This window comes from Marmota marmota, unplaced genomic scaffold (assembly GCF_001458135.2).
Source record: "Marmota marmota marmota unplaced genomic scaffold, marMar, whole genome shotgun sequence".
NCBI classification, from domain to species: Eukaryota; Metazoa; Chordata; class Mammalia; order Rodentia; family Sciuridae; genus Marmota; species Marmota marmota.
In genome coordinates this window covers 56,221,921-56,238,485 of record NW_025999968.1, presented here as the reverse complement: position 1 = coordinate 56,238,485, position 16,565 = coordinate 56,221,921, and the positions used below count along the sequence as shown (strand labels likewise).

The window sequence follows — 16,565 nt, the reverse complement described above, 5'->3', positions numbered from 1 at the left end:
AGAAGTACTTCTAAAGAACCAATTTAGAGCCAGATGGAAGTGGCACAGTCCTGTAATCCGAGCCTGAAGGAGGATTGTAATTCAAGCCCAGCCTGGGCAATATAGACTGTCTCAAAATAAAAAGAACTAGGGTGTAGTTCAGGGGTAGAGTATCTCTGGGCTTAACATTCAGTACTGCCAAAAATAAAAATAAAAAATAAAATTTAGCAAATTTCTCTTACTAATTCCACAATTATTTTTTCCAGATTAATTAAGATAGGTAATTCAAAAATATAAAAGCTGACCAGCAAGAAGGAAAAAATGGCAAATTCCAAAAAAACCCTATTACATCAACAAATATTCACAAACTTGTGTGATTTATACAGGTGTCATCATTTAGGCAAGTTTTCTCCAGATGAAATGCTTTTTTTTTTTTTTAAACAAGAAAAAGTTTTCCTCTTGAATACAACAAACACACACATTCTCTCTAACGAACTCAGCCTCAAACACTTAGTCTAACAATTAATTTAGTAGAATGAGCTCAACCTGATAATCTAAAGTATACATTTTTAGTTTTAAAATAAATTGAAGTTAACATTGAATCTTTTAAAAAGGATATCTGAAGAGGCAGACATCATATATTTTATTACAATGTATTTTAAAAATGTGGGCAGTTACAATTGAGACAAAACCAGTTTCATACCAAAAATACACTTTCAATTACTTTATCAAGCAAATAAAAACAATCTTCATTTATTTGCTCTTTCCAGAAGGTAATATACAATAGAAATTCAATATTGTATGACAGACATGTAATTAAGCATACATACAAAATGAATATGTCTTGAATTTTCAGAAACAAAAGTAAAAATAAATAGCGATGATAAAACTTTGGAAAAAATAATGCCTATTTTAGTTGTTGAAAATATGATTTTTAATTATATACACATAGAGATATATACTTAATAAAAAGCTATTTCTTTAAGATTGCACAAAACATAAAACAATAAAGCATATATTATGGCATGTAATACTATAATCCTAGGGCAGTTTGTTCCTTAACTCCAGGATGTAAAACACTTAGGTCTGTAATATAATAAAAGGTTTGCAGTATTGTCAAGAAAGATTGTCTTCCTCAACTCATATTAATCTGCAATAATCCTACAAAAGGCTGTACAGGAAATTTCACAAAAAGAAATATTAAATAATTATTGTGCCCACTCCATGCTGACTAAACAGCTAAAAATGGGCTTCAAAAGTAAACTTGGTGGTTATTTAATATTTTCAATACTTTATACTAACGATTGTTTCTTTGTTTTATAAAAACACTTTGTGTTTGATCATGATTGGCAATCTCAGCACAAGAAAAACCCTGGCAAAATGGAGTCAGTTTTTGCTTACAATATTTTCATGAATAATGTGTGTCAAGAGATAGGAATTTATAGAAAAGAAACACTAATGCTCATTCCCTTATAAGCAGACTGTAATCAGGAGTGCTCTTACATTATTTAAAAATTATTTAAACTCCTTTATAAGAAAATCAAAGGTAGTAGCATTTTCATTTATATCATGGTACAGCCCTCAATTCCAAGAAAAATACTCTTTTGGCAATCAGAAAAAATTGCACAAAGCTTAGGGGCAACCTGAAAAGCTCTTGGTGAAAATCACTTACGTATTTTAGGAACAATAAAAAAATATGTATGGGCCTAATATTTACATTCAAATATATACATTCAAAACAGTCATAAGTTAGCTATTCAGCTGCTCAATACCAACAATTCACAGGCATTAAAAAAAGATGGAAATGTGCCCACAATATCTGTGACCACATCTGAATGCATAGAATACAGTAAAGATAATGGTTCTTCAGTCTGTTACCTATCAAAACTAAAGAACAAAACTGTTTATATTTTGAAAGCCATACAACAAAAAGGACTGGGCAAGTATTTTATTAATTCATGAGACATACTTTAAGTACTACTGATTTCACTCATTTGCTCAACAACTTGCCCTAAAATCTCATCAACTACATCAACATCATAATTCACTTGCTGAAGATCAAGATCAGGTACAATCATGGCCAGCAGTTGTCCTACATTAACTCGAAGAGATCGAAGTTTGAGGCTGCAAATACAAATAGGAGACTCATTAGATGAATATCAGTATGGATTACCCCACACACAGAATTTTAAAGTGAAAACATTAGAATCAACTCTTTGCAAAATGAAACAGAGTTAAACAAAAGAAAAGCAAAACTTCACTTGAAGAACTGGATTTAATAATTCATTTTATCTATTAGATTCATTAGATTTTAATCTCCTTACCCATCAAATGCTAGCCCAGGTCAAAGCACAGCGTTTCTACAATTACTCGCTTGGTCTGGTCCCTATTTATACTTTTAATTTGCAGACTGAAGAAAACATGGACTAGCAAAATATCTAATTTAAGTATCATTATCACCTGGAAAATAGTGATATGCTAGACAGCTTAAGGAAACGATTAAGAGCATGAAGACAGCATACAGAATGGAGAAGATCTTGGCCAGCTACTCCTCCAATAGGGGATTAATATCCAAATATACAAAGAACTAAAAATATTTAACACCAAAAAAAAAAAAAAACCAAATCACCCAATCAATAAATGGGCAAAAGAACTAAACAGAAACTTCTTAATAGAAGAAACACAAAAGGCCAATAAATATATGATATAATGTTTAATACCTCTACCAGTCAGGGAAATGCAAATTAAAACCTCATTAAGATTCTATCTCACTCCAGTCAGAATGGCAATGATCAAGAATATAAACAACAGGCCAGGCTCAGTGGTGCATGTCTGTATCCCAGCAGCTCATGAGGCTGAGACAGGAGTTCAAAGCCAGCCTCAGCAATGGCAAGGTACTAAGCAATTCAGTGAGACCCTGTCTCTAAATAAAATAATGAAATACAAAATAGGGCTGGGGATGTGGTTCAGTGCTTGGGTGCTACTGAGTTCAATCCTCGGTACCGCCCCCACACCAAAAAAAATAAGAATGTAAACAACAAGCCAAGCATGATGACACACACCTGTAATCCCAGTGACTGGTGAGGCTGAGGCAAGAGGATCCCAAATTCAAACCCAGCCTCAGTAACTTAGCAAGACCCTGTCTCTAGATAAAATATAAATAAGAAGGGCTGGGGTTGTGGCTCAGTGGTAGCGCACTCATCTGGCATGTGTGAGGCACTGGGTTGGATCCTCAGCACCACGTGAAAATAAATAAATAAAGGTTTTGTGTCCATCTATAACTTAAAAAAAAATTAAATATATATATAAAAGCACGGGAGACATGGCTCGGTGGTTGAGCGCTCCTGGAGTCAATCCCTGGTACAAAAACAAACAAACAAAAAACAACAATAAATGCTGGACAGGTTGTGGGGAGAAAGGAACACTGATACATTGTTAGAGGACTGCAGAGTAGTACAACCACTCTCTCAAACATCACAAAAAAATAATGTACATAAAATGGAAAGCAGTTGGAAATTCCTCAAAAAACTAGGCACGGAACTACCATATGTCCCAGCTATCCCACTCCTGAGTATTTTCTTAAAAAAAAAACAAAAAACTAAAATCAGCATACTAGGCAACACAGCCACATCAATGTTCATAGCAGCACCGCTCGTAAGAATCTAAAATTATGGAATCAACCCAGATGCCCATCAACAGATGAATGGTTTTAGTAAGTGTGGTGTGCGTGTGCATATATATATTTCTTTTTTATTTTGAGGCAGGGTCTCGCTAATTTGCTTAGAGCCTTGCTAAGTTGCTGAGGGTGACTCTGAACTTGTGATCTTCCTGCCTCAGTCCCCAAGCCACTGGGATTACCTGTCTCAAACCATTTTTTGTTCCTTCTAGGTTCTTTCACTTAAACAGAACATTAACTGTTTGCAACTTGAAGGGATAATGATGTTACCTCTTTTGAATCTGTACAGAACACTGGTATGACAGCAGACATCAATGACTTCTTTTTTTTTTTTTTTTTTCAGGTTTGGGATGCATGCATTTTTATTTTTTTTTATATACATACATAAATATATTTTTTAAAAAAGTAATGAGAAATATTGTTGTAAATGTTTTCAGTGAATGTGACTGCAGAACATTTTCCAAATGACTGCAAGGGTATTTGGAATTGCAGCAGTTACCAGCATTTGCTAATAAGGGTGGAGTTTATGCTATAAAATTTTGTTTTTTTTTTTTATTGGTTGTTCAAAACATTATAAAGCAATGACTTCTTTTCATAGAACAATATTTAATGTGTATTAATAGAAAAAAACAGCATTCTACTCTAACTGCAGCCCCAGCAAAATACCTCATTTAATATTACCTTTCCCCATCTGCATAATTTACAGACTCCTCAATGTTACTTGAAGTTGAAACATCTGTTCCTCTCTGAGGACTTGCAGATTTTAACTGTTCAATTTCAGTTTTGAGTTCTTCACACCGAGAACGAATCTGTGATTTTTCCATTTCCAATAATTCAACCTGACAAAAATATAAATTAACTTTATAACTAAAATTTTAAAATATTGTTGAAGTGCAAATTTAAAGTAAGAAATAGAGAACTGGCATGATAAAAATTACCAATTATCAAAAAATGTTAAACACACCCAATAATTTTACACAAAGTTTCATTTGTTTAGCTTTACTTCTACATCTTTTTATAGTAAAAGAAAACAAAACGTTAATAACTACATGAATGGTACCTAAAAATTGAAACTTCGAAAGACACTAATGCCTAAATTTTGTTGTCACTATGGTTTTCATTTCTTACACACTTAATACCAACTTATAATAAGCTTGTATTGACTGTTATATATTTTGTCATCTAGATCCTGACCTAACATATCATGAAGAATGTCTGAGTGAACAGTTATGTCAGCAATATTTCCAGGAAGGAGCAAGGAAACTCTCTCAAACTTTACAAAATATAATGTACATAAAATAGATTTAAAAGGAGCTTCTTGGATTTGAAGTGGAAGCTTATGCACAGGCTACCTACCAATTATTTCCTGGTAATTACTGTTTCTCTCTTTCTTCAGTAAAAGACCCCTTAGACCGATTCCATTTCCCTGACAGGCACCCACTAACCAGGTGAATTAAGTTCTGCAAGATGGACTACAAGCAACTGCAAGAAACTATACCCCTTCTCTTTCTTGCAGCTTGGAAAGCAGATATGATGGCTGGTCCTGAAGAGCCATCTGAGAACACAACTGCATAATGAGAAGCAAAGGAACAATGAAGAAGTCTGTTTTTGGTAATTTCGAGATATTGTGCCATTTGAGAACAAACCTAATCCTCAGAGAGTTCATCTATAAGATATGGATATCAACATCTAACTCATTATGGTTATTGAAAGGCATACTAATAATGGATGCAAAGTTCTGACTATATTGAGGAATTAAGTATCTAAAAGGGATGGTATCGGTATTCTGAACAAGATAATAATCTATCTTACAGCTATATCCTGTGCACTACAGAACTTAACTGTATCTAGATACATCCACTCTTTTCCAGCAATCTCCTCAAATACTGTAAGAACCAAATACACCTACATCAACTACATGCCCCCAATAGGCCCAACCCCCTTGTTAAGAACCAGGAGAGTAACAAACACTTATTTATTTATGAAATGAAAGTTCTCCAATCTAGCAGTTCCTTAAGTTTTAAATAGCCCTGGACTTTCAAGACTATGTGGAATGATACAACTCACCTCATTTTTGTACTGGTCCCTCTCAATACTGCATTTGTCCAGTTGTCTAAATACACTGTCAAGCTGCACAGCCATTTCATCCATCTCACTTTTACTCTCACTATTAGAACACTGGCTGCATTCAGCCTTTACATGTTGCAAAGCACTACACTGTTTTTTCAGCCTTTCTATTTCTTCCAAAGCTTGCCGATACTGAGATACCACATGGTCTGGACTTTCAGATTTGCCATTAATACTCTCAAGTAAAAATACATCAGTTTCAGTAGATTGATGACAAGTTTCCTTCTTCACATATTTGTCATTCATTTCTAGTATTCTTTGTTGTAACACTTTGATTTGGTCTGTAAATGTATGACACTGTCTCTTATAATTATCTTTTTCTTGAGTGACTAAAAGTAGTTCATTTCTCAGCTCCTGTAACTGGCAGCCAACATCATCTGCAGCCTTAGCAAAGGTTTCCTGGGCTTCCTGTATCTTTCCTTCAGCATCTACGCAGGAGGGCAGTATTGCTATATCATTTCTTACATCTATCTCATCTTCAATAATTTCTTCCTTTTTAATAACTAAACTTGGTGCTTCCGTCTGGGTGGCTGCAGTAGTACCCTGATCACACCTGGATGATGCAGTGCTTGTTGGGTTAGCCTGCCCACAAGATTTAGCACTGCCCACAAGCTCAACTTGAACACTACTTTGTTCAATGTGACTCTGTTCTAGTTTAACTTCAACATCATGATCTACTGCAGGTTTGGGAGTACTGTTTTCTTCTAAGATGATCACATCTTCATCATCATCATTGTCATCTTTATGAGCTGAATTTTCAAATGTTTGATTACTTAATCTCCGATTCTTTGCATTCAAAATTGAGGAACGAGTAGAAAGCCTCCGTTTTAGGCTGGAAAAAAATTATATATAAAATGTAAGATTATAAATTACAAACAAAATGGATGACCATTAGTAATGATTCTAACAAATGCACAATTATAAATTTTTTAAAATAATAAGAATTATTATTACTATTATTTTGGGGGTAGTGTGGGATTGAACCCAGGGATGTTCTACCATTGAGCTACATTCCCAGCCATTTTAACGTTTTTATTTTTTTAAATATTTTGTTTTAGTTGTAGTTGGACACAATACCTTTATTTTATTTTTATGTGGTGCTGAGAATCGAACCCAGCACCCCTCACGTGCTTGGTGAGCACTGTACCACTGAGCCACAACCCCAGCCCCTTAACGTTTTTATTTTAAGACAGGGTCTCACTACTGAGGCTGGCTTCAAACTTGTGATCCTCCAGCCTCAGCCTCCTGAGGAGTGCCACCGTGCCCAGCATTATCTTAAACTTTTAATAAATGCCCATGCTCAACAAATTAAAAAAAAAAAATAGCCCATATTCATTAAAAAAAAAACAAACACAGATTTACAGAATTGATCATTGAATCAATGAAGTCATTATTTTCTCCTTTTACAGATCAGGAAATAGTTGACTATTGAGATCTCCTTCAAGCACTAGATCTGTATACTGTAAAAGATCTCTTCATCTGAGCTCTTCGAAGCATTCCAAGGAATACATACCCAAACCATAAGGTCCCTACCCCAGATCCTGTCGTTGTATTTTCTAGGGAATAGCACTTCCATTTTCATTTGTGCATCACAGTTTTTATCAGCATTCAATGACCAAAGATAAACCATAAAGCACACTAGTATTCCCTATCATTTCAAATAGAAGAGTTTCCCTGAATTAAACCTGCCTCATTTTCCATTTATACTTTGTGTAATTACTAATATATTTGAGGTTAAATACATACTTACATACTTTTATTTTTCCTTCCTAATATCTGTTTCTTTTTTCTTTTCTTTTTTGGTACCAGACATTGGACTCAGGGGCACTCAACCACTAAGCCACATCCCCAGCCCTTTTTTATTTTATTTAGAGACAGGGTCTCACAGAGTTGTTTAGCTCCTTGCTTTTGCTGAGGCTGGCTTTGAACTTGCGATCCTCCTGCCTCAGCCTCCCAAGCAGCTGTGATTACAGACATGAACTATCATGCTGGGCCTAAAACCTGCTTCTTTTTTTTTTTTTTAAGTTGTAGACGGACACAATACCTCTATTTAATTAATTTATTTTTATGTGGTACTGAGGATCAAACCCAGTGCTTCACACATGCAAGGTGAGTGCTCTACCACTAAGCCACAACACCAGTCCTCATTATCTTTATGTAGTTTCCTGTCAAATTATCACCAATGGATTACTTTTTCCACACTTGGAGGGCTATCTATACTGGTTTGCTATTTGGGCAGTATGTTCGGCAACCTTGAGGATGGAGGAAAATTTAGACAATAAAAGCAAAGTAATTTGTCCTTAAGATATTTTACATTCATATAAACTGTAATTGCCTAGAATTGCATTATTGCCATAGGAATGTCACATAAAGGCTCAATTCAATATTCCACAAATAGAAAAACACAACAAACCTGTTGTTCTCAGGTTCAGACTGAGGTGAAACTCGATGATTATTTATAGGTCTTGTTGGATAGGAATTTGTCACTTCTGAATGATGTCCCCTTGAAATACTTTCCCTCACAGGAGAAAAACTCTGACTTGAAACAGGGGTTGTCCGAAACAGTTCAGCATTAATCTGTTGGAGGACAAAAACAGATCTTTAAAAAAACTATCTAAATGTTACGTACCTGAAACACAAGATACAAGCTTCTCTTTTCCCATTATCTCATGGGATATTGAGAACTATCCTAAATATACGCTAACCAGGGAGTAAAAATACACCAATAAGCCAAATGCAGCCTAGAAATGGGCTAAAAATGGTTTTACATTTTTAAAGGATGTAAACACAAGAAAAAATATGCAATAAAAACTCTGTGGGGGGGCTGGGGTTGTGACTCAGTGGTAGAGTACTTGCCTAGCATGTTTGAGGTACTGGGTTCAATTCCCAGCACTGCATACAAATAAATAAAACCAAAGGTCCATTGATATCTTAAAAAAACCCACAATCTATGTGGGACTGGGGATATAGCTTAGTTGGTAGAGTGCTTGCCTCACATACACAAGGCCCCAGCTTCAATTCCCAGCACCAGATTAAAAAACAAAAAAACACACAAACAAACAAAAAAACATCCACGTGGCCCACAAAGCCAAAAAAAGATTTAGTAATGTGGTGACACTATAGTATAGGACTTACTGAGAGATGCTAAGAATATATTTTTTGAGAAAGGAATGGAAGATATACATAAACCAAAATAAACCCATTCTTCTTTTTCCTTCAAGATCTTTCACCCCTAAACCCTCTACACTAAAACATTTCAATGAAATTTTAAGCAAACATACACATCCCACAGCAGATTAAAACTCCTTATATAAGAAATTTAACTACTCAGCAAAATTCCTTAATATCAGTAAGCAGTAAGAAAGAAATGTGAAGGGCAGTCTGAGAAGTCAACAAAGGAGAAGAAAACACCAGCTTTGGATCAGGTTCTCTGGGTGGCCCTGCGACTCTTTCTTTCCTCAACTGCCTAATAGTAAGTTTTTTTTATTTTTTTAATTTTAAAGGTACTGGGGAACATTCCACCTCTGAGCTACATCTCCAGTCCTTTTTTAAAACTTTGAGACAAGATCTTATTAAATAGATGAGGCTGACCTTCTCCTGCCTCAGCCTCTGAGTAGCTGGGATTACAGTAAGATTCTTATAAATTATAAGACTTTGTTTTGCTTTTACTCAGATTATGCCCAACTAAATACAACCGAACAGTCTGAATGAGTTGCTTGGTTAAAAAGTTATAGAGTCAGAAAAGAGGGCACGGAGGGGTAGAAGGGGGAGGGGGAGGATTGTGAAATAAATAAACAATATTCCTTCAGTCTGTTACGAAAATCCAAAATTTAAAAGGCAATTATTGGGGCTGGGGTTGTGGCTCAGTGGTAGAACACTCGCCTAGCATGCGTGAGGCACTGAATTCAATCCTCAGCACCACATAAAGTAAAATAAAGACATTGTGTCCACCTGTAACTAAAAAAGTTAAAATTAAAAAAAAAAAAAGGCAATTATTGGTTAAAGCTATGTACTACCAAAATTAATCCACAGCTATGAAATGGAAAGCTTAATTACCCGTGGTATCACTTCTGGTTGTCTGATCCTGAATTTTTCTTTGTTGCTTTAAAAGAAAAGATGAAACATGAACATTTAAATTTACCTCATTATTACACCTCCATCCCATTTCCTAATGTTATACCTGCCCCTTCACTACCAATTACTCAGATATGTACACTAAACTTTGCTTTAATTTCATTATAATGAGCGGCAAACCCTTAGACAAGGGAATACTTTTTATATTTTTAATTAACTTTTAAACAAAACTTTGTATCCCTACAGACCTGAACTGCAAATCTTTAAACTAGAATATCACATAGGCTTCTAACTGGTTTCTTTAGTTCTAATACGGCTATTAAATTTAACTAAAGAACAGTACACCAGAAAGATTTTTAGTGAAGTCAGCTTCTGTGTACAGTAGTACATTAGCCTTAAGTTTTCACATCTTATTTGCTCCACTTCCATTTTGCATTATTACCACTCACATATTTACTCTAATTAGGCTCTTACCCATCCTGCGAAGCCTATTATAAAAATGACCTTCTTCATGAAGTTTCATGACCTATTTCTACCCACCAGCTCTACAACCCCAGCTAGAAGACTCTCCTTAAGAGCTTCCTTACAATGTACCTTTCACAACACTCCCAAACTTCTAATTTGTAATACACACACATCACCTTCTCTGTTAAGACTGTTAGTTCCTAAGGGTAATGTGTTCACTTACAGTTCATGTACAGTTCAAAATGATCAAAATACTTCATATAACTTATAAATAGGATAGCAATACCACCAAGTGATGAAGAAAAAGATGTTCACAGCACAAACTTAAGGAAAAAAAGTGCTTGATATTATGCATTCCATATCATCTTTTTTAGTTATACTAGCTTTGCTTTGGGGGAAACATCAATTAATGCTGCCAAACATTGCTACTTATGATTTAAGCATCATATCCTCACCAGACATGAATACAGCACTTACTTCTTTTTGTAGGTTTTTTCATAAGTGGGATGTACCAAATCTTCATCTTCAGGTTCTTCTGGAACGTCACAGTTTCTAGACAGAAATCAAATAGGAATAACATGTCACCAGTGCCTATTCATACATATTAAAAAGCACTTTCTGCCTTTTCAAAAAGGGTACTACCAACTATATGGTACCTGAACTGTGGGTCAGGGTTATTGGAGCAATACCATTTTTCTGGAAGTTGATCTATCCCATCTGGTAATTTTCGCCACTTCAGACAGGAATCACATTGAACCCACATTTGATCAGGACGTTTCCTGTAACAAAACAAAACCAACACTGTAGGAATACAGACCCCTGGGCTGGGATTGTGGCTCAGTGGTAGACAACTTGCCTAGCATGTGTGAGGCCTTGGTTCAATCCTCAGCACCACATATAAATAATAAAAAGGCATTCTGTCCATCTACTACTAAAAAAACTTTTAGAATTTAAAAAATATAAAAAAGGAAAGAAATATAGACCCTTAAGGACTTCATTTGATTTTTATATTATTTCTAGCACAAAATGTCTAGTCACTGAACTCTTTTCCTGAAAAATCTGTGACATAGCTATTATTATTACACATATTTAAAAAAAATAATGATATTGGCTATCTCCAAAAAGTTAATTTGAACAATTTGAACAAAACAATTTCACTATCTTGTTTAATAACATACTATTAAATTTGTTTGATGATAATACCAACTTAAAAAATTACAAATGCCTTGTGAAATTTACATTAAGTTAGCATCTAGGACTGAGGTTGTAGCTCTGTGGTAGAGCCCTTGCCTAGCATGTGTGAGGCCCTGGGTTTGAGTTTTAGCATCACATACAAATAAAGCAAAATAAAGTTCTATTGACAACCAAAAAGAATTTAAAAAAAAAAAAAGTTAACATCTACAGTATTGAATCTATCTATAGTTTATTTATTAGCACAGTAAAACTCCCAAGTATAAAAAACAAAGAAACTACATTTCTATAATTTAACCAATTTTATGTTGTGTGTTCTTTTGCTTTCTTATGTAATTATAGCATGTTTCTGAATTTGTCAAAATGTAAAAAAATTTGACATATAATATTGTACTTTTCTTTTTATGGAAGTTCATAGACTGCCTTTATTTTTTTTATCTTTTTTTTTAAGAGCGAGAAAGAGAGAGAATTTTTTAATATTTACTTTTTAGTTTTCGGCTTTCGGCGGACACAATATCTTTGTTTGTATGTGGTGCTGAGGATGGAACCCGGGCCGCACGCATGCCAGGCAAGCGTGCTACCACTTGAGCCACATCTCCAGCCCCTTGCCTTTATATTTTTCTCATTGAAAATTACAAGTTCTATAAATAAGTTATGCAGACCCAGCTATTGCCCTTCTCGGACTATTCCCTGAAGACCTTAAAAGAGCATACTATAGGGATACTGCTACATCGATGTTCATAGCAGCACAATTCACAATAGCTAGACTGTGGAACCAACTTAGATGCCCTTCAACAGATGAATGGATTAAAAAATGTGGCATTTATACACAATGGAGTATTACTCAGCACTAAAAATTGACAAAATCATGGAATTTGCAGGGAAATGGATGGCATTAGAGCAGATTATGCTAAGTGAAGCTAGCCAATCCCTAAAAAACAAATGCCAAATGTCTTCTTTGATATAAGGAGAGTAACTAAGAACAGAATAGGGAGGAAGAGCATGAGAAGAAGATTAACATTAAACAGGGACGAGAGGTGGGAGGGAAAGGGAGAGAGAAGGGAAATTGCATGGAAATGGAAGGAGACCCTCATTGTTATACAAAATTACATACAAGAGGAAGTGAGGGGAAAGGGAAAAAAAAAAAAAACAAGGGGAAGAAATGAATTACAGTAGATGGGGTAGAGAGAGAAGATGGGAGGGGAGGGGAGGGGAGGGGGGACAGTAGAGGATATGAAAGGCAGCAGAATACAATAGTCACTAGTATGGCAATACGTAAAAACGTGGATGTGTAACCGATGTGATTCTGCAATCTGTATACGGGGTAAAAATGGGAGTTCATAACCCACTTGAATCAAATGTATGAAATATGATATGTCAAGAGCTTTGTAATATTTTGAACAATCAATAAAAAAAAAAGTTATGCAGACCCATTTTAACATATTAAGACATCACCATAATGTCAATAACATTTTTAATCTAGTTTTTAAAAAACAGGAAGGGGAGAGTCTGTGTTTGGCATACACAAGATCCTAGAGTAAATCCCTAGCACCAAAACCAAAGGATAAAAATTCATTTTATAGGGCCTGGGGATATAGCTCAGTTGGTAGAGTGCTTGCCTTGCATGCACAAGGTCCTGGGTTTGATCCCAGAACCACAAAAAAAAAACACCTCATTTATATTGGTATACAAAACTTCAAAATAGTCCAGAAGTTTATGAAGTAAAAAGCTTTTCTTTCAGGAGATCACCTCTGTTAATTTTTTGAATCATGGAAAAAATTTTCCATGTTTATGAAAATAGAGATGTGTATATGTATGCTCAAAAAAAAAAAAAAAAAGTGGGGAGGGAATTTATACACTGAGCTGCATCTTTATTGTTTTTCATTACATCTGGGATATCTTTCCTTATTGATACATATAGATATTACTCATTTGTTTACAGGATTGTTAATATATGATATGTGTTATTAAGTGCTTGTCAGGCATCATACTGTTAATACTTTATACATAAGCAGAACCAGAATCTGTACTTGTTTGGGTTTAGATTCATGCTCATAATGTTTACACTAGACCACTGTTTTTTCAAACTATAAAATGTAACTTGTTATGATTATGAAATCAATTTAATGTGTTGAGATTTGCATTTTAAAATGAAATAAGATATAAGCATGTATCATATAGATGGGTGAATACTGGTACGGGGTTCGATCTTAACACCACATAAAAAAAATAAAGGCGTTGAGTCTATATACAACTAAAAAAATTTTAAAAAGAGTTTGTGAAACAGTACAATCACTTTATTCTCCAATACCACATCTTGACAACAGAGTGAGTTGGTACTTTTTAAATATACTTACTGTATATCTTCAACTGGCAAATTTAAAGGATATTCTGAATTTTTCTTCACTTTCATTTCATTCCAGTAATCATTCAACTTTTCTCCTAGTGCTGTTATTGTAAGTCTTTAAAAAGCAAAATTATAAAATCAAGAAAAAGCATAATAAAGATTTAATTTTTTCAAATACAAGAGAAAATGTAAATGATCTAAAAATCATTACATGGCCACCGTGAAAAGAAAAGATGTCCAGAATATATGACTAATAAAGAACATTCAAAGTAATGCCAAGTTCCTATAAGAACTTTTTGTAAGTTCCTAGGAAAGAGAGAGGATCATCTTGGAAATAATACATAAAACAGTTGAAGAGCCCAGGGTACAATCCGTAGGAGAACATTTGCCTAGTAAGTGTGAGATTCTGGGCTGGATCCCCATTCATTATAAAAAATAATAAGCAAACAAACAAAATACTAGTGCACTAGGCCCTCCGTTCAGAGGTATATTGTAAAGTAATTACTGGGAGACTACCAGAGGCTCCCTTCATTTCAATCCCAACCAAATTCAATTCAAATTAGAACTCAAAACTTTTTTTAAAATATCTTATTTTTGTTTATTTATTCATTTATTTATTTATGTGGTGCTAAGGATCAAGCCCAGGGCCTCATGCACGAGGGGCAAGCACTCCACCACTGAGCTACAACTCCAGCCCCTCTTTTCTTTTTTTGATACCAGGAATTGAACTCAAGGACACTGCGCCACTAAGCCACATCCCTAGCCCTATTTTGTATTTTATTTAGAGATAGAGTCTCATTGAGTTGCTTAACACCTCACAGTTGCTAAGGCCAAATTTGAACTCAGGATCCTCCTGCCCTAGCCTCCCAAGCTGCTGTGATTACAGACATGCGCCATGGCGCCTGGCAAAACTTTTGATTTATGAAAAGTACTCATCACTACCAGCAAAAAAAATATTAATACTTCAAAAGATCTTTTTTTTTAGTTGTAGATGGACACATGCTTTATTTTGTTTACTTATTTTATGTGGTATTGGGGATCAAACCCAGGGCCTCACACATACTAGACAAGTGCTCTACCAGTGAGCTACAATCCCAGCCCATCTTCAAAAGATCTTATACTTTACAATGAAGACTTTCACTTTTCCCACAATAAGACATTAATAAATTCATGAAACCAAGACAAAGGCCACAACTAAATAATTAATTATTCATTAAACAACTACTGTAAGAGAAACCACAAAGAACTTAGATACAAATAATACAACATTTTGAATTTTTTAAGTTTTTAAAAATCAGGATTTCATATTTTACACTCTGGCAGGTTAACATTAGGTAGAAACCACTTCGTAACCTACCCAACTCACCATGGCATCACATTCTAAGTCTAAATGAGAATGTATCACCCCTCCCAAACCTGCTCCTCTCCTCATATCCCTTGACTCAATCTCATCTTTTTCTCATTCCCTGTATTCCCCAGCCTGTGAGTCATTACTCATTTTTGCAAGGTCATAAGGTGTGCACTGATACTCACTTAATAGTTTAACAGCTTTCAAAAACAATTAAGGGGGGGGGGCATTGTGGCTCAGCCCCCCGGTAGAGCACTCACCTAGCATGTGCGAGGCCCTGGGTTTGCTCCTCAGCACCACATAAAAATAAATAAAATAAAGGTATTGTGTCCAACTACAAAAATAAACTAAAAAATAAATATTAAAAAATAAAATTAAAAAAAAAACAATAATAAACCATTTCCACAGATAGGATTTTTTTTGGGGAGGAGGGTGCTGTGTATTAAACCCAGAGGTGCCCTACCACTAAGCAATATCCCAGTCCTTTTAATTGTAAGACAGGACCTATGTTGCCCATATTGGCCTTGAATTTGCTGGGATTACAGATGTATGCCACCTTCTGCGTGGGACCGGTGATTTAACAGAGTTCTAACTGCTCTATATTTTGCCAACATTAGTTATGTCTTTTTCATTTTGCCCAAGAGGAGCAACACTTTTGGGGTTCTGATTTGAAAACATGCCTTACTGGGCTAGGGTATTCCTCAGTTGTAGAGCTCTTGTCTAGCATGAGTGAGGCCCTGGGTTCCATCCATAGCATCACTTACGCCTACGCCCCCCCAAAAACATCAAAACCCAAACAAAACCAAAAACCCACATGACATTTTTGTTTTTCTCATTCAGGTTGAAAAAATCATCTAGAATTGACTTTCATTTGAGTTAAGGTTCCTTTTGTCCATATGGAAGCCAAGTGACCCAGCAGTTTTTAGAAAGATGATCATTTTTCCATTACACAATGATGTAATCTTTGAGATAAATCAGGTCACAAGATGCATAGAAAATAAAAGTCCCTAAACTATCTATCCTATCACTAACACCAGACTTCCTTACTTACTACAACTTTGTAATAAATTAATATCTAGTAGCATTTAAGCACATGTAAGTCCTCCTGCTTTGCTGTTCTTGAAATGACTGTCTTAGGTAGCTTTAATCCTCCCAAATTCTCACAAAGAATTTATAATAAGACTTTTAATATCAACACCATCACATATATGGCAAGATTAAAAAAAATTAAATGGTTTAATTCATTTAATCATTTTAGAGAAAAACTTATTTTGTAATTTTCAGCCCTCCAATTTTTTTTTTTTTTTAATTTTTTAGTTGTAGATGATCACAATACCTTCAGTTATTTATTTTTATGT

At 34.9% G+C, this 16,565-nt stretch overlaps 1 protein-coding gene across 2 annotated transcripts in view; it reads right to left on the bottom strand.

The window, feature by feature from the left end:
• Positions 1–581: 581 nt before the first annotated feature.
• Morc3 (MORC family CW-type zinc finger 3) overlaps positions 582–16,565 on the bottom strand; it is a 30,423-nt gene continuing 14,439 nt past the window's right edge. For both annotated transcript variants that reach the window (XM_015478751.2, XM_048803652.1), the window contains 8 exons: positions 13,870–13,974; positions 10,978–11,100; positions 10,799–10,873; positions 9,839–9,884; positions 8,196–8,359; positions 5,723–6,614; positions 4,337–4,494; positions 582–2,103 (listed from right to left, as the gene is read on the bottom strand). In XM_015478751.2, coding sequence (XP_015334237.1) covers positions 1,950–2,103; positions 4,337–4,494; positions 5,723–6,614; positions 8,196–8,359; positions 9,839–9,884; positions 10,799–10,873; positions 10,978–11,100; positions 13,870–13,974 — 1,717 coding nt within the window. In that variant the 3' untranslated portion in view covers positions 582–1,949. The remainder of the gene's footprint in view (positions 2,104–4,336; positions 4,495–5,722; positions 6,615–8,195; positions 8,360–9,838; positions 9,885–10,798; positions 10,874–10,977; positions 11,101–13,869; positions 13,975–16,565) is intronic.